Source organism: Vulpes lagopus, chromosome 11 (assembly GCF_018345385.1).
Source record: "Vulpes lagopus strain Blue_001 chromosome 11, ASM1834538v1, whole genome shotgun sequence".
Classification (NCBI taxonomy): Eukaryota; Metazoa; Chordata; class Mammalia; order Carnivora; family Canidae; genus Vulpes; species Vulpes lagopus.
In genome coordinates this window covers 11282977-11308743 of record NC_054834.1, presented here as the reverse complement: position 1 = coordinate 11308743, position 25767 = coordinate 11282977, and the positions used below count along the sequence as shown (strand labels likewise).

General features: G+C 38.0%; 1 gene segment (V, D, J or C); it reads right to left on the bottom strand.

The window, feature by feature from the left end:
• Nucleotides 1-3854: 3854 nt before the first annotated feature.
• LOC121471474 overlaps nt 3855-25767 on the bottom strand; it is a 38558-nt gene continuing 16645 nt past the window's right edge. Inside the window, 5 exon segments of the C gene segment in view lie at nt 3855-4552; nt 5676-5723; nt 12472-12597; nt 14500-14826; nt 21871-21917. Of these exon segments, the coding sequence occupies nt 4410-4552; nt 5676-5723; nt 12472-12597; nt 14500-14826; nt 21871-21917 (691 nt within the window).

Sequence of the window (25767 nt, the reverse complement as noted above, 5' to 3'; positions counted from 1 at the left end):
CTAGGTCTTCCTCTGTGAGATTTCTCTTCATGTCTTTTGCCCATTTCACGATTGGATTGTTTGTTTTTTGGTGTTGAGTTTAATAAGTTCTTTATAGATCTTGGAAACTAGCCCTTTATCTGATACGTCATTTGCAAATATCTGCTCCCATTCTGTAGGTTGTCTTTTAGTTTTGTTGACTGTATCCTTTGTTGTGCAAAAGCTTCTTATCTTGATGAAGTCCCAATAGTTCATTTTTGCTTTTGTTTCTTTTGCCTTTGTGGATGTATCTTGCAAGAAGTTACTGTGGCTGAGTTCAAAAAGGGATGTTTTCTTTTTTAATTAGTTTATTTTTCAGCCTAGCTTCCTGAGGATCACCCTGTGTCTACGTACACCAAAATTACATAGAGCAAGACCTCGACTCTGCCAATGGTTTTACTGTAGGGATTGGGCAGCATATTCATATTTGAGGCAATTAGCACAAAGACTGCATGGACTAAAATATAAGTCTTCCCAGATTATACTTTTTCTGAGTCTTTCCTTGGATCCTCTGCATATGCCAATCACTTCAAGATCCACCAGCAGTGTTTGGATGGTTTGGGCTCTTTTGAGTCTCTGCTAAGCATGCACATAGCTGTAGCTGCACACATGCTTGGTACAGCCATGACCACAACATCAGACCAGCAGTGACCCAGGCCTTCCTTCTTGCACATGATACAGATTGTCATTTCACCATCATATCACTCCCCACCCCAAATTAACTGAGCTCCCTTACACTGTGTTGTTGCTAGTTATCGTGCCTTTGTCTATTTTGGAAGAAGCTTCATGCCCACGATGCTGGGTGTTGAGAGGTGGGGAAAGAATGGTAGCCGCAATAGGCAAGTGCACAGCTGTTGTTCCCTGGATCTGTAGATCTCCATTATATTTTGCTTTTGCTTGATAACTTGAGCATTTGCTGTGTCGTTGTGTACTACATAAATATAATTTTAAGTGAATGAAAAATGTTTTGAGGAAATACAATAATTATTTAACTTTTCTTCCAATCTCAGACATTGAGAGTTTTTTTTCTGACTTTAGAGGAAAAATGTACATAATGGAAAATAAGTATTATTTTTGTCGGAGATATTTGGTGAAGAAATATTTACAGAATGGATGTAATGACAGGGTCAAATATCCATTTCTACAAGTTATTTCATCGCCATCTGTGCTGTGCTGAGAATGGACCAAATGATTAAAGTGCCACCAAAAAGGGGTGCGGGAGGCTGTGCATAAACTGAAAGTTTCTTAAGATAGAGTAACAGGTGAGGAGGGCCTGCAGATTTTGGCCTTTAGGCCTAAATCTCAAGAACTCAGTGGTGTGGCACCATTAGACTATACTGTCTCAGGAATGGAGTCACATTTACACCAGGCCCGCAGATGATTCCTGAGCTGGACGTTAGTGTATAGTTTACCCTGAGAAAGACCTCTCTCTAACACATGCTGGGCTGAAGCACTAGCATGGCGCCCATGCTAATGGAAACCATGGCTCACCCAGAAGTTGGCTCTGAAGCACAGAGGCACAAGAGGCTCTGAAGGACAAGAGGAGTAAAGTCTATGGTGAGAAAATGCTGTGTAGTCCGACTGTGAAAGCCTAGGGTGGTGATCTCAACAATAGAAGTTTATTTCCCCAAGGACTGGACAGATTGGGTCTTGGGACTGGGCACCCTCTCTGTATCGAGCTCAGGTTGGGTGGCACCAGGGACACTTGTTTTCATGCTCATGTTGCTGAACAGCCCTCCTCTGCTCCACCCCAGCACATTTACCTGATGTGCATTTCTTCTATGAAGCCTTGCTCAGCCTGACTCTACAGTCACTTGTCCCTTTAGAGGGAATGAGATGACTTAGTCTATGACATCCAATTATTCACTTGAACTCAGGGCCTCCATGTGCCTGTGTACTTGTGAAGAAGAAGCACCTACTGTTGTAATGTCTACAGTTTGTCTATGCTAATTGCTTCATGGGCAAGGGTCTTGTGTCACTCTGCCTACACTGACAAAACAAGACCGAAATTAGGAGCCTCAAAATGACATGCCATGGAAAAGCACAGATCCTGGTGAAGTATCAGGGATCATCTAGTGCTACAAGTCTGCTTGCTATTTCCTTCAGAACAGTGTCATTGGAGTGGACTAAAGGAGAAGCATACCTTTATTGGTCAAAGGATACCAATTGTGAATTGGTCAAAGGATACCAATTCACATAGCAGCTACTTGGAATGAACTTGGTATAATATAGGAGAACCCATCACTCAAAGCATAAGAGTATGTTTGACAGCAGGAGCATGTGTGTGCAGATGGATGTTTCCTTTCCATTAGCTGTGGCCTTTTGAAAATGAGCAAAGATGGCTGTGGCTTAACTGTCTTTATTTTATATTTCAACACTCAAGCCACCTCTTGCACAGCCCCAACCAGTAGGGGCTGGTTTGACTTCAGGTATTTTCCACAAATCAACCACATTTGAAAGGGCACATACACAAAAATAACTCTGAGAAAAATAAACATCATCACCACATTATTGCCTCATCCCACCCACTGTGTCCTGCATTAATACCCCACCCTCACCTTACTCTTTGCACATCCCAGTGTAGGCCAGTCCAGTTTGGGTTGCAGAAGTAAGGTGCTAAGGATTTGGAAGCCACAGAAGACACTCACTGCCTAGGAGACCCAGCAGGGACATTAGCCACAGAGCTGCAAGTCATTGGCTACTTTCCCCTCATTGCCTCTGTGCTTTTCACATGCAGAAACAGTTCCAGATCCCTGAATAGAGGCCCAGGCATTTGTCCAAGGAGATCTGAACAAATTTTTGAGAATCAGGGAATAGATCAAAATTAAATTTCTTCTTCCTTTATCTGCTGGGTTTTATGTTGTTTCCACATGGGAATCTACTTGGTTTCTAAATCACTCATTTCACAGAAACTGAAGCTGAGTATAATAAAACACAGAAGCCTTCCCAATTTTAAATGAGACATTATTTCAATTCCAATATATAAAAGTTGTTACTCTAAATGCATTTATTAGTGAAAATAGAAAAATATACAACTACTACTTTTTCCATAACTTACCATACGTGAACATTTTGTTATACATCCATGTTTGTAGAATTACTAACACATACATGAATGAGTGGACACCCTTGTTAGTGTTTGTGTGCATGTGCAGGTGTGTTAGCTATTTCCAAAGTAGAGCTGCCAACAGTAAATGCTAATGCTCTTGAGGATTTGCATGTACCCAGCGTAATTAATGCATCTCATCCACACAAGTCCAGAAGACAAGGTACACTGTATTTTCATTTTACACATGAGAAAATTATGTCACAGAGAGTCCAAATAGCTATATATTTAAACCAAGGCACTTGGGGATCGGAGTCCAAGCCATTACCCCTTCCATCACCCTACATTTCTAGTGTTAGCACTACTCTCATGGGATTCATGTGAGATCAGGAAACGTGGTGCTTGTGAAACATTGCTATGGGTCTGAGACATCTGCCAGTCTTGTGACATTTTATACAGTCAACACCAGAGTGTCTGAAACCAAATGAGTCTGAATCAGTTGACCTTTGAAAGAAACTAACTTGGGCAACCTCACTGGCTGTGGCTCTCCTGTGTCCAGTCCCTCAAAGAAAGTAGCATAAGGACTATCTCAGGGCAAGAATTAAAATGTAGAATTGACCAATATTACGACCAGCACTGTATCAGAAGGCTCAGCTGTCATGCTGTCTCTTACATCTGACTCTCAGTTAGATTGGACCAAATAAAAGTACATATAGGCCCAAATAGATTTTTGATAATTTTTATTATGAAAAACAGTACAAAGGTAAATCAGTAAGGAGGTGATCTTCTAGGTATGTACAATAAAGGGCTTCCAAGAAATCATACGGTAAACGAGTCCTAACTCTGGGAAATGAACTAGGGGTGGTGGAAGGGGAGGAGGGCGGGGGGTGGGGGTGAATGGGTGATGGGTACTGGGGGGACACTTGACAGGATGAGCACTGGGTGTTATTCTGTATGTTGGTAAATTGAACACCAATAAAAAATAAGTTTATTTAAAAAAAAAGAGTTCAAGGACACAGCTGGAAGCTGCATGCAGGCTGTACACAGAGGCATGGGTACTGTGTGGCTGAGGAGTGGGTGGGCATTAAGGAGAGAGAAGTGATGAAGCCCCTGGGGATGGCCCCCTGTCCCCACCCCTGAGTCATAGCAGAATTTGTTCTTGCTGCAGAGTGAAAGTTTGTGTTTGCCCAGGAGTTTATAAACCCATTCTGCATTGTGACCCTACAGAGAAAGATACATGTGAAAGGAAATAACCCAATCATAGAAACAAAGCCCCACTAGATCCTCAGCAGACATTTATAGGGACAAAAGCCAATGGGAAAAAGTGGACTCTGTAGGCATCATGTTAGGAACTCTTCCCATTGCCATCGAGCGCTGGTCTCCCAAGCAGACAGATGGCGATGATGATGGAATACATCAGGCTCTTCAGGAGGAGGAGGAGGTAGGTGTAGTAGGCAGAGGTGTTCATGAGTTGAAGCTGCAGGGGGTCTAAAAGAAGTATTTTATTAATTTCAGTTTTTTTGAAAGGTCAAGACTTATTCATTGGAGAGTGGTAACTGTAAACATTTCTGATAACCTAGGTTGAAGTGACACTCTCATACCAGCACAACCGAGTAGTAAATACCTCTATCACCCCTCTATCACCATCACCAACACCACCACCACAGAGAGACAACTCAGAATGGAGTTTGCAGGTCAAGTCAGTCAAAAACCTATGAAATTCCTCTAGCACATTCCAAAGTATTAAAAATTAAGGTTGTCTTTATAATAAATGAATCCATGGGGGGAAATGCATTGGTAATAGGTGACTTTTTGCATGTTCATCCCCACGAGGGCTCTAGGCAGGAATAAGTAAAAACTAAATGTCACTTGATTCATCTTGATTCAGTTGGTCTGGTTTTCAGCCTCAGCTCTTGACATGTGGTGTGGAGACTGAATTAATTTTATCTCATTACCCTCACATGTAAAGTGGGAATTAAATCTTTCACAGTGAGTATTAAGAGAATTAAACAAAACACACTCCCAGTGCAGCACATAGCCTTCTGTACAAGAACCTCTCGGTGTCAGTTCATGTAATAAACTACCAGGAAGAACAAAGCTTAAAAAATACAGAAGCAATAAGAAATCATGTTTTCCTCAGTCAGTAGAAAACAGGGCACAGATATGAATGAAATCCATTGTTGAAAGAATTCAGGGCACAACACTGCACCCCTAATTCATAGTCCTCTCACAGCCAAACCAGAAGTTACTGTGTGAAGATGTCTCCTGAGGGACACCTGGGTGTCTCAGTGGTTGAGCATCTGCCTTCAACCCAGGGCATGATCCCAGAGATCCAGGATCTCGTCCCACATCGGGATCCCTGCGAGGGGCCTGTTTCTTTCCCTGCCTATGTCTCTGCTTTCTCTCTGTGTCTCTCATGAATAAATAAATAAAACCTTTAAAAGAGATGACTCCTGAGAAATGGTGGATTGACATAAATATCACAGTCTATTTTGCAAGATTCAGCCATTCTGAAGTTTCTCCCCGAAGCCAGGGGAGTTCAAGGGTTAAGTTGATCAGGAAAGCAAAATGCTACAGCATAGCATAAAGGCAAACAAAGACAAAAACTTACCATTTTCATCATTCAGGGAAGCTTCTGTAGAGTTAATAGCAGCAAATTCTAAAAGAAATGAGGACAAGTATTATTCATTGTTCATATCCATTGTTTAACTTTCCTCTGTGTTGTGGATAGAAGGTAGATGATTAGATAGATGATAGATAGATGATAGATAGATAGATAGATAGATAGATAGATAGATAGATAGATAGATGATAGACAGATGATAGAATTTGTCAAGAGCGGAAGAGTCATTACAAATATGAGCCCTACAATTCCAGAAATGGTTGATGTGAATTTATGTAACTTACTAGATCAAATCACATGTTGTATTTCTGCATATAAAGATGTTGTAGTTTATAAATGATGCCTTTTTTCTTTTTTTTTTCCTCACACCTGGAGGGTAATGCCTAACATTATCTTGTTTTCCTTCTGTGCTCATAACTCATAGCACAGGGACTGCTCCACAGTAGGTGTCCTATAAAGAGTGAAGTAAGTCAATCAGAGAAGGACAAACATTGTATGTTCTCATTCATTTGGGGAATATAAATAATAGTGAAAGGGAATATAAGGGAAGGGAGAAGAAATGTGTGGGAAATATCAGAAAGGGAGACAGAACATAAAGACTCCTAACTCTGGGAAACGAACTAGGGGTGGTGGAAGGGAGTAGGGGGGGGAGTGGGGTGACTGGGTGATGGGCACTGAAGGGGGCACTTGATGGGATGAGCACTGGGTGTTATTCTGTATGTTGGTAAATTGAACACCAATAAAAAAATAAATTTATTATAAAAAAATACTATTGAATAGAAAAATAATCAGAAGCGGTGGCTGCGGTCCAGTCCTCCATACCCACTGCTCACATGAAGGGTTGCTACCAAAATGAATTTGTCCAACCCTGAAGCCACAGAGGCACCGTACATGTTGGAAGGAGTATGGTTTTGGTAAATTTCCTCTCTAAGGTAAGAAGCAGCCCTGTCTTTCAAATCATTCATGCCCCAGTATCCTCAACTCCTGCACATGATTCTCTGGACTGATGGTGTTGGGAGGACCTGACAACAATACTAAAGAAGGCCAAACCTATTGACTGATTATTATTGTGTCAGGCACTACGTGAAAGTTCATAGGCATTATCTCATCTCATCTCCCTGTTACATTGATATGAGCTGAATTTGTAGAATTCCATGTTACCCAGAAGGAAATAAGATTTAGAGAGTCTATGTCCCTTGCTGAATAGCATACCAGTGATGATTGTCAGAGCCAGGACTGAAAGGATGGCTGTGGGGGTATTGATGAGCTAGAGCCTATGGAAAGCATCTTGTTAACCCATAGACATCAAACATAATTCCACCACTGTCACCTCTCAGACATCATCTCTTCAGCATATCTGAATTAGTCTTAGCAAATGATCATTTTATTAAAGAACCTCATCATTTCTTTTTAAATTTTTTAAGTTTTGTTTATGTATTTGAGAGAGAGAGAGTGAGCATGAGCCGTGGAAATGGGCAGAGGGAGAGCTAGAAACTGATTTGCAGCTGAGTAGGGAGCCCAACACATGGCTCAATCCCAGGACTTTGGAAACATGATCTGGGCCAAAGGCAGGCACTTAACTGACTAAGCTACTGATGCACCCCTAAAAGCTCAGCATTTCAGTGCACTTGTTTGCAGGGATAGGATGAAAGGCCACATCACACTGATAACTGTCTGAATACATAAACTTGAGTTAAAGTTGTATTATCTACAGTGTAGAAAAAAACAAAACAAAACCACCACTCCCCAACATACATACAAACACAAAAATCCTTAATGATGATTGACTGTGGATGCAGGAAGAGAGAGCTCTAAGATTTTTTGGTTTATTCTTTTTCACCTCCCGTGTCGTGTATACAGACATGGTTCTGGTGTGCAATTTTATCTACTCCACACAATCTTATGTTGGTGTGCTCTTGAGAAATGGGTGTGAGATATAGTCTTTTGGGTAAATCTCAAGAAGAATAATGTTAGTATAATTATGTTAAATGTTAAAATATCCTAAAGAGCTGACATTATAGTGTCCTAAACATATCTTTCTTTTTCATGCAGTGATGTTATTCATGACTTTTGCACCTGAAACTAATAGTACACTGTAGGTTAGCTACCTGGGAGTAAAATAAAAACTTCAAAAAGATAAATAAAAATCTCTTATCACCATGCATTCATTCATATAAAGACAACAATGTAACAATTTTCATAATATGACTTGTGTGTCCATGGTGCCCTTTCTCAATCAAAGTTGGTTAAAAAGTTTGAAAAGATGAGTTTATCTCTGTCCAGAATCACTCACTGTTCTGTGCATTCATTTATATACATACATATATGTAAGCTTTTATTAAAAAACCTTAAAACTTCCATGGATCTGCATTAAAAATCTACTGTAGAATTCCATTAACAGAAGTGCCCTGTTTGTGGCTATGAGAAGACCTTGGGAAACATTCCTTTCAGAAATAAGTGCCATGGAAAGCACATCATTAACAGGAGCTCCTTCCTTACCATAATTGTCGCCATGGAACTTACTATACTTATTACTTTTCTCGGCACACTAGAAAAATCAAAACCTAACATGATACTTCAGCCCAATGGTTTCATTACATTTATGCCATGCCCATTTGTCCCTCTCTGTTAGCTGTAGAAATAAACATTAAGGCTCTCTGTATAATCTGACTTCAGTTAGTTTTAGGAAAGGATATAAATAAATACAATAAATACAGGAATAAATTTATCCATGTCATGTTTTCAAAAACAAGTATTTTCATTGACATAATTTCATTTGCTTTGCATCACATTTCTGGTGAAAGTAAAAGTAAATATTTATTCTTAATTTGATTATGGAACAAACTGAGAATCTATGAGATAGCAAACATTCAACTGAGTACATTTTGGCTGTATTTTCAACCTATTCATGAATCGAGTATCATCCCATCTAGCAAGTAGGAGGCAGCTCGTAAGGGCTACAGGACAGAGGTTTTTCAAGTTAGAGAGGCAGTGAAAAGGAAATTATTAGCAAAGAATTCATTGTTTGAGGCAGAGTCCTTCTCCTAATGGGGAGCAGAAGGGGTCAATCAGTAAACACCCTAGTGCTGATCAGGAAAGTCCATGTCCATTGGCTAAAGGTTCTAGTTCTGGCTGTTGAAACTGCAGTTGGGTAGCTATGAAGACTTGGTTTACTGACTTACGGCCTTAAGCTAATGAGTACATTGTGACCCTGAGGTTTCCTTTACAACAACCCTGCCTTTTGATCACATTCTCATCTTAACCGAGAGACGGGATCAAAATTGAAGGAATTAACACTACTGTCAGCAACCGCTCTGAAGTTCTCACAGTTCCTGTGGATTCTCTGGGTGATATACACAGATCTTGGCCTTTTGCATAAGCCTTGTGATATTCAAGGGTTACCTCTTTAGCATTATGGTTTTTAGAGCTGGTTGTACTCTTCATTCTTTTGTGATATTCCAATCAAGGAAGATCATTTGCTTAAAGGTTACTGGCTTAGAACTTGCCTGTAAAGCTTTTGAAAGAATAAAATGCACCAGGCAGATTGTTATGATGCCCGTAAACAGGATAGTTCCCCATGTTGGAGGTACATTTTGATGCCATTGCCCCCAATACTCAAAGCAGTTAAAATCACATAAGTAAGAAAGACCCTGCTGAAGGAATCTTTCATTTAAGCCACATGGATTCCTGCCAAAGGTGTTAATCCTGGTGGCTTCTTGGTAGTCCCTACTCCTTGGGATGTAAACTAGGAGAATCAACCAATGAGATATCCTATTTACCTTGAGAAAATTTTGGACCAGTGTTAGATTTTCTGCTAGGCTGAAATAAAAGTTTGCTCTAAATTCCAGATGTTACACATATGGCAATGACATGGGAGATACAGGCCATTTCCAGAGTAAGGAAAGAACCAGAAGGAGAAAGGATTTCACATTTAGTTAAAATATGAAGTCCTGAAACCCTTTTTAGGTGAACGCAGTCAATTTGGATGTCTTCTATTTGTACTTCTCTCAGCTGTTTCAGAATCTCCTCTGTCTAGGTAGGACCAGGTGTCAGGTGGAAACATTTGTAGGTTTGTTATGTGTACAAGGTTGAACCTTTATTTTTATAGCAGAACCACTTAGTAATGTCCCTCTTCTACTGGGATAGTTGAGGACTATCTTCCTCTGATGATATGTCTAAAATATCTAATTAGCAGGCTGTATACTGTGACTTACAGATCCTTTTAACTGTGATCTAGGAAGGTGTCCATAACCTGTTGATGACAGTCTTGAGCATCAGACATTGGAGACTTACACTATCTCAGACTAGCAGGTAACATAAAAGATCAGCATAAGGTTGTACACTGAGACAGTTCCATGAGATTGGCAAGATTTTCCTAAAGGCTCCTGTGATTTGCCCAGTGAAGGAGGAGCCTTGGTCACTGGAGATCACAGAAGGAGGAGCCTTGGTCACTGGAGATTTTCCAAGGGAAAATCCATTTTTGACATTGTCTTTGCCAGAGTGAGTATATCATTCTCATAGCAAAAAAAGGCTTTAACCCATCCAGAAAACATAGAAACAATGACAAGGTCACAGGGACCACACAAACTAAGTGGTATTGGAATGAAATCCACCTGCAGGTGTCAGGGTCCAGAATGATGAGACATGCAGTCTCTGGAGGCAAAAATAATTATTCCAGAATTATGGTCCAGACACATTAGATATTAATGGTAAATGGTTTTGTACTATTATAAAAGTCTTCCCATTGAAGTCCAGTTACACTTTGAGTCATTTAAAAAGTCCAAAGGAGGGTAAAGGAATTTAAAAAACAAAAACTAAAAGAAATGAGATTTGCCAAGGGATCCTGGAAGAACCCTGTGGCTGCTCTGGTTTTCCCTCAGCTCTGACTCTTTGTTTAATACACTGCCATGTTTACTCGCCTTCATTTTTCTGATTCAGAAACAGACTGCTGCCAATTTATAAGGCCATCAGGATAACCAAGTACTGACAATGAGGAGCCATGTCTTTTGTAGCACCAGAATGGACATTATCTACACGTACCACAATCTTACAAACACAATACCTAGAAAACTTGGTATGAAGTATTTTTTGACAATGCATCCCACGTAATCTGACATACCAAATAGCCAAACAGTTTAACAAACCCGTTGGAATACTCCAAGTCGAAGAGATTTAAGCAGACCAAAATTCCAAGGAAAACAAAGAAACATGAAAAGCCTAAAAAAACATTTATCCTTTTGGCAGGGAGAAAAATCAAACTCCAATGCTGTACCAGCTTACTTCGGTTTAAAAATAATTCATTCCAATCTTAGTCCTGATCACACATAACATCCCTTCTCAAACATCCCCTTTGTACAAACCTCTGCAACATGTTTTGTTTTGTTTTTGTTTTGTTTTGTTTTTGTTTTTGTTTTACATTCAGATTTTGTCCTAAGTTTACTTTCTTTAGATGATTAGGTGACCCACTTCCCTTTAGGACAAAATTCCCCATTTTCCCCTCAAAAAATACATTTCCGTTCCTCATACATTTTCTTTTGAAAAACATACATCTTAGTTTCTTTGCTTTCCAGGTTGTTTCTCTTATTATTTTAGGAGTCTGCATTACATGTACTAGAATTCTTAACCCCTTAGAAACCTTCATGTTTAAAGAAAGCTAGTCAGTAAGCAGTTGTGAACAGTTAATTAGCATTCTTTAGATTGGAAAATTTATGAATATATTTCATAATTTCTAGAAATGTGTGCTTCTTCATAAAACAATCTTTCAGTAAAGCACCAAAAAATGACTATGAGTAGGTGCAAACTTCTGTTTCTTTTTTTTTTATTAATTTTTATTGGTGTTCAATTTACCAACATACAGAAAAACACCCAGTGCTCATCCCGTCAAGTGTCCACCTCAGTGCCCGTCACCCATTCCCCTCCAACACCCGCCCTCCTCCCCTTCTACCACCTTTAGTTCGTTTCCCCGAGTTAGGAGTCTTTATGTTCTGTCTCCCTTCCTGATATTTCCCAACATTTCTTTTCCCTTCCTTTATATTCCCTTTCACTATTATTTATATTCCCCAAATGAATGAGAACATACACTGTTTGTCCTTCTCCGATTGACTTATTTCACTCAGCATAATACCCTCCAGTTCCATCCATGTAGAAGCAAACACTGGGATTCTTGATCAGAAACTAACACCTAAAAAAGGGTTGTGTCCTCGAATTGGGGATTGTGCGTATTTTGCAGTGTAGCTCCTTGCACAGAGGTTTTCTTGAGGTTGATGAGTGATCTAGTACTGATCCATCCCATTTCCTGACAACCTGTACTATCAGTGGTATGTTCCTGAGGTAGCAAGTGCTCTAGCAGCCTCTAAATGCTTGACTCTTGCACGCCAATTTTTGTGTTTTTTCTACCTTTCCCTGTTAGCTGCAGCCTTTATCTACAGGAATGGTGACAATCAATTAGGTGCACATTAGTGTATGAGCTGTAAGAGATGTTTCTGAGTTCTGATATGAGAAGACTCTGCGTGCACCACCAATTCTCCTGGAAACTTGCTGAGGTTTCTATCTTGGGCACTTGGTCTGAAAGGTTAATTGCTTGGCTCTGGGCAGTCCCTTCAGCCAGTTCAGTTGAACTCTGTGCAAATATCTAGCTGAATGGGGCTCAGAAAAGACATGCTAGTTTAACTTAACACGGGCATAACACTCTGGCAGCCTAAGCTGTCGTGCCCTGTCAAGCAAAACCAATTAGATTAGGAGGCAGAACACAAAGTGACTGGAGCTGAGAGCAGGAAGAACTCACCCACAGTGCTTGGGACAGGCCTGAAAGATCTTGAACTGGAAGGGTTCAAAGTTACCACCTCTGTGTTTTGCTTTGCCTCTGAATGCCCCGCGGGGTCCATATCGGATTCCATCCTTGCCACCAAATCTGTTAAAGATAAAAAATTCAACCAAGTAAATGTTAAAGATTTTTTTTAAAGATTTTATTTATTTATTCATGAGAGACACAAAGAGAGAGAGAGAGAGAGAGAGAGAGAGAGGCAGAGACACAGGCAGAGGGAGAAGCAGGCTCCATTCAGGCAGCCGGACCTGGGATTCAATCACGGGTCTCCAGGATCAGGCCCTGGGCTGAAGGTGGCACTAAACCGCTGAGCCACCCGGGCTGCCCAAATGTTAAAGATCTAATGGCTCTATTAATCAATCAATTTATGAGAGGACTACAGGAAAGGAAAAGTTTTTAACAATAGAGAGGGACCCAGGGGGGAAAAGGGAATTCTTAGAAAGCAATCCATTGTCTTAGGCAAGGTTACTCTCCCATGGGGATGGGAATGAGTCAATCAGGAAGCTTCCTGGGGACGACCAGGAAATTCCCATGTTGACTAGTTAAAGGTTACTCTTCTCCTTGGGGTGGGGGGGGGGGAGGTGAAATTGCTCTTAGATTAGGTATTAAGTCCTGGTTTAGTGACTTGGGCCATAAGCTAAGAATTGCCATTTTGGGTGTGTGGGGTGTTTTCAACACTCCGAGAACATAAACTCACTTCAGAAAGTTAGACTTGATATAGCAAAGCTCTTCACAGGTCTCGTTATGTGCTTGTTCCCCACTGCTTAGAATGTTATTAATCACAAGGAAAATCCAAAGTGGTTCCTTCTTATGGTGTCTCTGGGCCCTTGGTCTGTGATGTCAATGCCAGGACTTGACTAATGAGTTAGTAGATCACAGCGAGGCTGGGCACATTTAGCCATCTGCCCACACTTTCTAAATATGACCAGCGTCTCTCCCAGTGAGGCTCCTTTAGAACACCATGTTTAAATCACAAGTGACCCTGATTGATTACTGTAGTTATCCTCCTTGGGACAGTAGTTCATCGTGCATCCTTTCCAGTCTGGCACACACTAGAACTGAAACAAATGTTTGCTGAGCAGTTTTTACCAATGGTAAGAATACATTCATTGTGTAGAATGCATGAATATTTAAGACCTTAGGATCACTCAATCCTTATTTACAAAAATTCACCTTATGCTGGCATATAAAATACAAATCTAAAAAACTCAAGACCATACTAAAACCTCAGTTGCCAAAATATTATTTCTGGTTGAATTGCGTTCTGGCCCCATCAAATGAAGATCATTTTGTCTCTGACAACTCATTGTTGATGGGTGATATTTTGAATAGAGCAAGATTGAAGTGAGAAAGACTTCTGACTGCTGGATAGAACATTCTTGAATGATGCGTAATTGTTCTTAATTCCTGATCAAGTGAAATTATCAATAGTAGACTCTGAGCATTTCTTGTGTACCAGGTAGCTAGGTGCTTTCATGTGTATTTTTTCATTTAATCCATGAAATGACTTTAAAATCACCACTGTTTCATTAATATTTGGATGCTAAAACTAAGGCTTGAAAGTATAAGTGAATATGTCATTTTTTTTCTCTGTATATTCCAAAGGCCATACTATTTTTTTTAATTAATTGCATATTTCTTTTGAAAGAGAGAGAGAGTGAGCACGGGGAAGGGGCACAGGGAGAGATACTCAAGCAGACTCCATGCTGAGTGCAGAGCCCAATGCTGGGCTCAATCTTAATACCCTGAGTCATGACCTGAGCTGAATGAAGAGTCAGATGCTCAGTTTACTGAGTCTCCCAGGCCCTCCAAAGTCCATACTATTTGAAGTCTATGGGGGAAATAGGACATTTATGCTACCATGAAAGGCAACAACATTAGAAAAAAATTTTAATTGCATGTTTTCATTAATACTTGACAGAAAAGTTAGGTTTTTCTCTTCAAAACAAAGGATTCTGGGAGGTTATATTCATGTTTGTATGCACATACCTTCGTTTATTGAAGGAAAATCAATCTCTTGTTTAACCCTTCCTTTATTCCTCTCATCTTTGACAATGCATTGGTGTTCTTTATCCATTGATTTTTCAGTTACGGTCAGCCAGCTGAATTTCATGTATGTGTCCTTAGTCTTCATGGTGTTTCCCTGCTGGGACTGCAGAATTGTTTTGCCTTTCTTTTCTTTCCAATCTATCTTAAAAATATCAGGAATAATATCCTCAAGAAGACAAATATACGTTCCAACCTGATGGGCTTTTATTTCAGCAATCGAAGGAAGAAAAATTGTGGGCTTGGGGGAAATGTCTTCAGGACTTTTATCTGTTGGAGACAGTGGAATAACAATTAAAACTTAAAGAAACACAAGTATTTTATGGTTTGGAAATACCCAACACATAGTGAAACAAAAAGTTGCAAAAGAATTAATGGTTATCATGGGCTTTCATCCACAGTGGGTTTTGAGGTGCTTATTTCTAGTTTCCATGGGAAAAGAAGTTGTAGAGGTTATGTAATTTGCCCAAAGTCATAGCTATTAAGTGAAAGAGTCTGGGTCAAAAAGTGAAATATTTTGACACAATACACAGTCACTTGTTTGAATGGTAATCTATCAAGTTGATCTTTAAGTTACAAATATGGATCTCATGTCCACTTGTGATACTGGAATTCTTCTCCTTGATTTCTGATTTTATAGAACATCTAATTCTTGCACCTAAACCACTGCAGGATTTTGTAGAAGGCAATGTGTAAGGCTGAACTTCCAAATTAATTGCAATGCCTTAAATTTAGAAACAAATGCAATATTTCCAAAACTCATATTTTTTTTAAAAAATTTAAGTGTTCAGAAATGTTCTTATAGTACCCTAATCAAGAAATACACGGTCAGAATTTTGTTTTGCTTTAGGAAATGTTAACTAAAAGTACATTTGTGTTGGAATTTTATTTGAAGTTGAAGCATAATTAAGATGACACCATATTATGAGTCTTAGCATCCCTCCTCAAAGTTGAATCTGCCCTACAAGCCTGCCAAACTTGCTATGGTATCCTTCAATTTTCTTTCATTTCACCTGCTGAATAAATTTATATAGAATGGTTGCCAGCTATGGTAACCATTGTTACCAGTTATGGTTAGAGTTTCTTGCAGACATAATATCAAATTATATAGTGAAACATCATGGTTTTCAAGGGCATGTCACTTGAAGTCTAGAATATTCCTCAGTTATACTAATGAATCTATCATAAATGGTAGGACCCATTCCAATTTGAGTTCCCACTGAAACACAAGTGCTTTACTGATTTTCTCTTTCAACTAGTATGGAGTTAGAAGTTCATGGGTAACATCCTAAGAACTGAATTCTTCCTTTGAGAAGAAAGGATAAAAAATTCTTCAGAAATTTTGCCTGTCTCCAAAGCTCCTGAGTTTTATACTAAATTGATAAGCAAAATATGATGTTTTTTTTTACTCCCACTATAAATAGATATTGGTTCATAATGTGCTTACTTTAATTTTGTACATCTTGCCTGTAGTGCAAATAGTATGTTACTGATTAAGACAGTAGTAAGACACTGTATAGTTCCTCAACCATACACTTTTTTTTAATTTAAAAAGCATGTTTTATAAAGCAAAATTTATTTCTCAAAGTACATGGTATTCACATAATTTTTGCTTTTAATGAACACATTAAAGAATCTAGCTTTCATTTTTAAAAGTTGGTTTTTCATAGGAATACTTCTGATTCATCATAGTAAAGAACTTGAAATTCAAATGATGAACTTGGAAAATTTCTGAAAGTTAAGACATTGTGCTTAGCTTCTGTCACCTTTTCTTGCTAGATCCCAAAGTTTCATTCTTTTCAGGATAGAAGGTAACTTTCTCAACATGACAGTTAACTGAGCGTTAAATAGTATTCTTGATTACATATAGTTAGTGTTTACATTTTATGTAATTATATTACATGGGTTTTCTTTCAGCATTCTTATTTAAAAAGATTCTATATATTTCTTTGAGAGAGAGAGAGAGGCCGAGTGAGAGGGAGAGAGAGAATCAGGAGCAGACTCCACACTCAGCTTGGAGCCCAACACCAGGCTCAGGGCTCAATTCCACAACCCTGAGATCATAACTGTATATTTAACAGAATGAGCTACCCAGGTGCCACTCAACATTCTTAATCTTTTTTTTTTTTTTTTTTTTTTTTTTTTTTTTTTTTTTTTTTTTTTTTTTTTTATGATAGTCACACAGAGAGAGAGAGAGAGGCAGAGACACAGGCGGAGGGAGAAGCAGGCTCCATGCACCGGGAGCCCGACGTGGGATTCGATCCCGGGTCTCCAGGATCGCGCCCTGGGCCAAAGGCAGGCGCCAGACCGCTGCGCCACCCAGGGATCCCAACATTCTTTATTAAACTTATTAAGAGTGCTTTTTATGGCCACAATCATTTCATTGATGTATAAAATACAAACCAGGTTTCGAAATAAATAAATGTTTTCAATATATTTATATATATTCATAATCAAAACATTTTCACATAAATTGACTTAGTGGTATATATTTGATGAATATGAGGCAGTAAGAATGCTATATAAATTAATTAATTGCATTCACATTTTAATTAATCATGGTATTTCAAACCGGCATACTAATATTGATTTGATTCAAAATTCCTCTATTTTATTCTTCTAATTTTTCTCTTATTAAATATATAAAGCTATTTCATATGTAAATATGAACTCCAAATTAATTCCATTTCTAAGTATATTTAAAAGTACTAAGTATCACTAACTATATTCCTATGTATTTTCTTATTTATTTATTTATTTATTTGAGAGTCCATGCTATCTTCTGTCATTCCAATTTTAGTATATGTGCTGCCAAAGCGAATATGTCCTAATTTTTCTAAATAAAATTTTAAAATTTTAATTATTTTTCTACTAAATACAAGTATGAAGGCCAAGCTTGTTGGTGTTAAACATAATATCATGTTAGATAAAAAGTTAAAATATAAGTACATACAACAACACATTTAAATTTGATTCTTGTGCCAAGTATGGGAAAAGTCCATTACAGAAATACCTCTAAATTTAAGTGTTTTGTATATCAATGGAAAGTCAGATAACTTTTCACTAGAGTGGTTAGAAGTAAAGCTGAATCCTCTGGAGAATTTCTGCTCTGTCAATGTGATTGGCTACTAACCAATCCGGATAACCAAGCTGGATACAATCCTCCCTTTAGGATTGAAATGAGGTAAGATCTATGCGGCACCTATTGTGCTTTACACAACATGCCAAGTACTTTACAACCTCTCACTTAATTTTCATATGACCCCTGATCATACATCCTGTTATCCCATCTTGTGGATTATGAAACTGAGGCCAGAAGATAATCACCCAAGTTCACATCAGCAGCAAGTGGTGGAGTCAGAGCTCTAGGTAGCCTGACTCCAAAACCCAGGCTCTCTGAAAACATCCTCTCACCATCAGAAAAGGAAATGAGTCAATTCACACAATTTATGTCATGAGCAACTTCATTCTTGGGACAAACCTTTCAAGACAACTACATATGTCGTGCATGAGCACTTTAAGCAAGTCTACATGGACACAAAGTCAGATCCTATTATATATTTGCACAGTGCTATATATGCTGACCTTTACTGGAAGGATTGATATTAAAATATCTCCTAAGATTTCTACATCTAAACATGCTATGAAAATGAAAGATTTAATTAACATTACCATTAGTATTAGAAATTTAATTATGATGATTGTGTCCTCCAAAACATTTTAATCTCCTGGGACCAAATCTTCCTTTACTAACGGGAATGCAGTATTTGGGGATAGCAACTGAATCTATGTCAATGGAGCATCAAGATTCATTCCTTCAGGGGATCCCTGGGTGGCTCAGCGGTTTAGCACCTGCCTTTGGCCCAGGGCGCGATCCTGGAGTCCCGGGATTGAGTCCCATGTCGGGCTCCCGGCATGGAGCCTGCTTCTCCCTCTTCCTGTGTCTCTGCCTCTCTCTTTCTCTTTCTATGTCTATCATAAATAAATAAATAAATAAATAAATAAATAAATAAATAAATAAATAAATCTTTAAAAAAAAAAAAGATTCATTCCTTCATTTGCACCTCACATTGCTCTACTATGTCTGAAATTCTCTGAACACTCATCACGGAAAATGTGCCTTTCACACACCATTCATTAGTAAGTCACTTGTCCTATTTTATCCAATGCCTTTCCAGTGTTAGGGAAATCAAAAGGAATATAGTAAAGCCTAGTAATAATGGGGTAAGTTCATGGAACTGCTTCACCTGTGTTTCAAAAGCAAATGGCGTATTTTCCCAACAACATCACAATCTATGAGCATTTCAATCTCTCATCAGAAATTTCTACCTCAAACTGACTTCCGTCCAGATCATATCCAAAGTTTGGCTTCAAACTTCTACAGTTTTCCTTCATGATGGAATAACGAGATCAATGGCTGGTTGCCTGGTCCTCCAAGCCTCTCTATTGTCACATTACATCACTAGGCTGCTACCTGCCTGACCAGGTCTGCTGAAGGTCACCATCTGTAAGTGACATTAAATGTCATGATGCCCATAGTGATGACGCAGTAATAGCATGAAATGCATTTATTTAAAGACCTTTTCATCCATTTTACAAATTGGATATGGAAGGCAATGCCCACTGTGTCACTTCACAGTCCTCCTAAAGGACTCATGCTTTGAAGTCTTTTACTCATTTTATGGTGGGAAAAACAAAACATATTTGAAAGCTTGGTGTGCTTCATTTTAGCAGTTATTAAAAGGTTGTACTGCAAAACGTTTTTCTCCTATCTTTGAATGGTCTACCCCATGTTTCTAACCGGATAACCACGGGCCTTTTTTTCCTACTTTCCTTAGTGCTTTTGGTCTTCTGTTTGTATCTCCAGGCCTAACTGTACTTGTGTATTTTATTTTAGATCTTCTCAAGTAGATTTTGGAAATCGGAGGTATGAATAGATGAGAAATAGGTTGTGCATTAGAGCTTGTTTCTTTTTCGGTCCCAGAGCTTGATAGTTCAGTGAGGTCTCCCTTGAAGGTGACATGAAAAGTGGCAGAAGATATTTGCAAATCCTGCTTGGCTATGTAGATGGAAAACATTCAGGATTTAAACATGCTGAAATGTCAGAGCATAAGGTGAGGCTTTTATTCCCAACGTTATGCCTCATAAAACAGAGGGTGCCTTCTGTTTTAGTTTGAGCAAATTCTCATTTTAAAAGAGGTTCTTCTAATACTCTACTTTGACAAGTATGACACTTGGGTAAGATATCAACCTGAAATAAACTCATTTGAAGCTCGTTTAGAGATAATGCTGGTAAAACAATAAAGAACTTTAATTAGGATGATGAATATTACTTGGGACTAAAGTCTCTATACTTTACAGTTACACTGTACATATACAGTATGATAGAATAAATGAAAAAATGCTTTTATTTTGTAAGTGGATATCTGTCTCTTCCAATAGAACATCTAGTGACATCATCATAAATGTATCACCAAACACTCAGACCCTATGATGACTCAGAAATTTGCTCTAAATATACACTTTAGATGCATGTGAAGAGTCTGACTAAAATTTTTAATGAAATATGAGGGCAAACAATATATCTCAGTGATATTTATAAAAATATAATATTTTATAGATATAATCCAATGAAAATATAAAATATTAAAAGTGAGTATTTAAAGGATACCTGCCTGGGTGGCTCAGTTGGTTAAGAATCTGCCTTTCACAGCTCATGATCCCAGGGTCCTGAGATGGAGCCCAGTGCATTGGGCTTCCTGCTCTGTGGAAAGTCTGCTTCTCCCTCTGTCCCTCACCCCAGTTCATGCATGAACTCACTCTCTCTCTCAAATCCTTCAAATAAATGAAAAATAAAACCTTTTTTAAGAAGGTGAATATTTGACCTGATATGTATATTAGTGTAATTTTATATATTCAATTATAAAAATTCTCCCTTGTTTACTTTCAGATGTTTCCACTGAAAAAGTGAGAGATCAACTTATGTTGAGGCTAAGAATATATATGGTAATGCTTACTGCATTCTACCCATTTTTAGAAACATGTAACAATGATTCCTAGAAATTGCAATTATTCTGCAAGTACTTATCAATTGTTCTGAAGTGACCTGTAGACTAGATCATAATATATTTTTCTCTACTCTAACACTGGATGATAATTGGAATTGTAGAACTGACTTTTTCAGTGAATGACCATGTCCCAACCAATGCAGCAGCTTTTTCCATATTTAATTTCATTTATCTCCACAACATCCACTTGAAATGGTTGTTGCATTGACAAAATGAGTGGATGGAAATATAGCAAATGTTAACAGAATAAGTGTCATTATAAATTTTATACTTTATTTTTTTCTCTTTTCCAATTTTTCTCTAATGGGCATGTATTATTTTTTATGTTTTTAAGAAAGTAATAATCAGTGAACCAAAATTTATTTGCTGAATGGTGATTATACAGAAAGTGATAGATCCAGAGTCATAGTCCACATTTTTATCTACACCACACTCTCCTAAAAAATATCTTTTTCAGCCTTGTAAGTTTTATCTATCACCTTTATTTAATTATATTGTTAGAATTTATGTTGCAGTCAGTTGGAAAAAAGGTGACTAGAACATTGTTTTTCAATTATGAATGCATGTGTGCCTATGATCACAACCACTAAAGACACCAAAATATGTCATTTCTTCCACTTTTCCAGTGTTTCATCAGCCTTGTGAAAATTCTTTGAAAAAATTCATTTGGCCAAATCCTATAGGGTAGATACATTCCTGTGAGATATTGTCCCTCACCCAGGAAAAATTTATCTCTAAGGCTAATGAAGATGGACAAATTTACTAGACTGAATATAGAAAAAATAAACTCAGCTTATGACACTCTTGGATATATTTGTGCAGTTAAATATATCAATACCTGATATGAATAACCTTCAACGAAATGGGAAGTTTATCAAGTTTTGGTTCATTCTTTCCATTGGTTATTATGGAATCAAATAAATAAGATACACAAATTTCTTTACAAATCTTTCAACACAGAAATCCCTAAAGGTCCTAACATTTATACCCCTTAGGGGATCCCAGTGCTGTAGAGAGTTAAGTCCTTGTAATACTCTCCATTTTAGCTCAGTCAGCAACTACCCCTAGGACTGGGGCAGAGTCAACCACCTCTAGTCAACCACCTCTCCAAGCATTTCACTGCTAATTATGCCCAAACTGGGACCAAATCCTGCACCTCAGAGCCAGCACCAGCACCTAGCCTGCTGCTCCTACATCACCTGCCTCCCCTCCCTACCTTGTACTGAAGAATTTAAAAACACTTTACCTGTAACCCTGAGAATTGTGCCAGGACCAAACACTTTGTTGCTCCAACTATTCAAGAAACACTGTCTGAAAAGCTTTTACAAAAATCTCCTTTTGTACCTCTTTTAAAATTGTGCCCATATTTTTTTCAATATTTATATAAATGTATATAAATAGGCCTTGCTAGCATTAAACAAAGACAAATGTCAAGCGAAATCACATTAGATATAAATGTAGTCAATAATAGATGAACTGACCCTTCTCTGCTTGGGAAGTTTAGGTCGGTCATTTCCATCTCACACACAAGCATTGGAGAGGCTGATTTTTACCTTTTTTTGGCATTTTCCTGAAACTTCAGAATTTTAAAAGATTTTTTTTAAAAAAGGTTAAAAAACCTCAAAAGGTTTTCATTTATTATATTGGTTCTTTCCTAGAGTGTAATTTACAATTACTAATTCTATGATTTTGAGAGAGGAACAAAAATTAAAAATAGTGTATTTTAATATTTAATACATGAATTTTCATTATTTTTTTTAGGTTTTAAAATGTTTTCTACACATTGAGGGTGTATATCTAGTTAGGTTATAAAGTAAATACTTTCCAGAATTTAGTCCCCACTGGTAGGTGGCCAGATGAGTTGTTAGGGAGTGTGAAATATTAAGGATGATCTCTTAACATATTTATTCCTGAAAGACTTGAACTTGAAATTACCCTAACAAGTTCCAGGGCATTGATTTAAAATCCTGTGCTGCTCATCAGAGGATCCTATTTGTTTTGGCCTTTCTGCAGCTGCCCAGCATGAGTGGGAAGGCTGCTCTGAGTTATGCAGTTGAGTCCTGCATGTAGTACAACCACTCCCATTCTCTGCGAGCTTTGGTATTTCCAGCATTTTGATGCCGATACTGAAAGTTTGAATGAAATGGTATCAAAAGGACTGGACCTTTAAAAGAAATGCCCTAAATTATGAGAATTTAACAAACACAATTCAACAGGATTTAAATGATATCTTGAGGCAAAAGAGGAAGTTTTAGTGCCATGATTAAAAGTGGAAGCATTATTTTCTGCATGAGGAGTAATACCAATTATGAGCTATTACTAGTTAAGCATTCAACTACATAGGCTATTTAAAAGGTCAGACTACAAAAAAGTATATGTTCTGAATAAAAAGATGGCTGAAAGCTTCCAAAAGCATATAATGGTGTACACTATGCCCTTTGGAACAAACCAGTATCTATTGGGTCCCAGTCTTTGCCATAGTAACTAGCCATGTGAATTTAGTCAAATCACTGAACTCTCTAAGCCTCAGTTTACTCATCAGTGAAATTGGGATAACATTTTCCTGAACAGCACTCTTAAGGATTGAGAATAAGGACAGAAACAGGTATCTGACTTTCAATAAATATTAACTATAGTATCATTGTTTTTAATAGGATGGTGTGAGGCCCCTTTATCAAATTTTCTACAAAACTAATATATATATTTTATAGGCAATAATTATTTATTATATACCTTAAGAAAGCAAAAGAGCTCATGAGTCCCACATCCTGTGTCTCTGGCCACAGGCCAAAAAACATGGGGCTCAGTCAAGCCACAATTTGGAAAATTGGTCCACAAGGCTACAAGCTTATGAGTGTTGGGACTGTGTCTGGTGCCCCCAGTTAGCTATCTCTAGCATCCAGGATAGAAACTGTCTTCAATAACTGTTTACTGAGACAGTAAATGAACAAATGAGGATGTTTACCATGCAGACAGACTCTTTTTGTGAATTCTGGGTCTGAAATGGTTTAATGAGCTCACAAATTCCATTAAACTGTATCATCTCTAGATAGTAGCACAAGACTCAAAAGAGTACAAATTTTGACTAATCTCAGCCAACCTACCAAGAAGCTAGAGTCATAAGAATATCTTGACTTATGTTCTATAGCCATCCACTGCTTTATACTCATCCACTGAAGAATTAATTTTTTTGCACCGCTCTTAAAGATGAGATCAAAAGCAATCATACATGTTTTGCAGATTATTAGAGAAAGAAGCACTATTTGCCAAAAAAAGGAACACTTCATCAAAGTATTTCTCACTTAAAAGACCATCTACAAGATAACCAACTTGAACCAAGAGCTTACACAAATAGTTCACACAGTCCTAGAAAGATTTTAATTTCAAGGCTGCATTTACACCTTTGTGTGTATATTTTCTAAGAGTAGAATTTCAATCTGCTTGCAAGCAGGAAATTAAAAACCTTGTCTACGAAGTAGTTTTGTATTCATATATAGAGACCAGTTCCTGCATAATTGTTGTCCGTATGCTGAGGTGATCCTACATTGTTTTTTTCTAAAAAGCATCTCTCAGTTTTTCACTCACAGAATCAAAAAAGAACAAAGTTACTTACCATGAGGAGTTACTATAAACCTAGTAACTTCTGTAAATTTCTTGATCCAACCTGGTCAGATGTTACCACACTGGTTTGAGCTTCTACAAAAATGTCTACCTTCTCCTGATCGTCACTGCATGGCCAGTAGGTAGAAATCTTGCATTGGCAATTGATCTTTGAATTCATTTAAAGTACTTGAATATAGGCTTCATGACATCTGATATATTCTAAGTTTTCCACAATTAATTGACCGAAATGTCTGTTTTTATGGAGGCAGTAAACACAGAAAAGTGGTGATCAAAAATGGAGGCAATGGGAGCAAATAAAAAGAAAGAAAGAAAGAAAGAAAGAAAGAAAGAAAGAAAGAAAAAAGAAAGAAAAAAGAAAGATATATAGAGATAGAGAAAGAAAAAAAGAAAGAGAAGAAAGAAAGAGAAGGAAAGAAAGAGAAAGAAGAAATAGGGACCAAGTGGTCAACCAACAACTTGTCTCAATTACTGGGAACAGTGTTCAGAGAATGAAGATATTTTGATCTGCAGGTGTTCAGTGCATGAAGCTACTCAGAGATGCATCAAAGGAAAAGCCCTCTGTTCTTACGAACACCAGGCCTGCTATGTCAGCAATGTGGGATTGCATTTCCAAAAGAGGATATGCTTCATAACTGAAAAAGCAAACATGCCAACAGAAATATACTTGAGAAACATGAACAATGTTTTCCATTTTCACCAAGACACTTTCACCATTTGGAAACACTAATCTATAGCAGGAAAAGCAAAAATGAAAAATAACTTCCTTGATGACAGTATGTTCCTGGAATGAAAAGAATTTTGTAGAAGTCTAACACCCATAGAAAAATAGATTCCTTATTAAAACTGAAAATAGAAAACAAACCCAGTTCCATGATATGTTGAAACAAGAAGCCTCTTGGAAGCTATTCTGTGAGCTTGGGAAATGTAAAGCCTTGCCCCTGTGGATAACTAACTTTGGACAAGGCATTTGAATCCCTGGCCCCTTACATCTCCATTTGCTGAGTGGGCATTGGGCTATGTTCAAAGGGCCCTTCCTGACCCAACAGCTAATGATTCTAGATATAGCAGGTGGCTTTGTCAAACTTGATGACATTGAGGATTATGATGTAAAAGACTCCATTGTCTTTCTTACTCTGTGTTCAAGCAAGATTTGGGCTAGTATTGCTTGTTATCTTGGATGAGCCATCCAGGATTTATTTCAAAGGCTCTCTTCCTTTTTGTTGATATCACTGCACAATGGCCATCTCCAGGGAAACCCTCGAGAGCTTGCAACCTATATGCAAGCTTCCGTCTGCTGTTCTGGTGAAGGAGACTTGATCCTTAGAGAATCTCAGTTTGCTATCTTTATTTGGAAGCCAAAGGAGAGAATTCAGAGAAACTTGAACAAGTTAACAGTGGGCATGAAAACAGTGAACAGAGAAGAAAGGGGTATAGACAACCAACAAACTCAAGTGAAAGATAATTGTACATCCATGGGATTGGCATTGCTTCTGGCTAGTCAGAATTTTCTCCAGAGGGG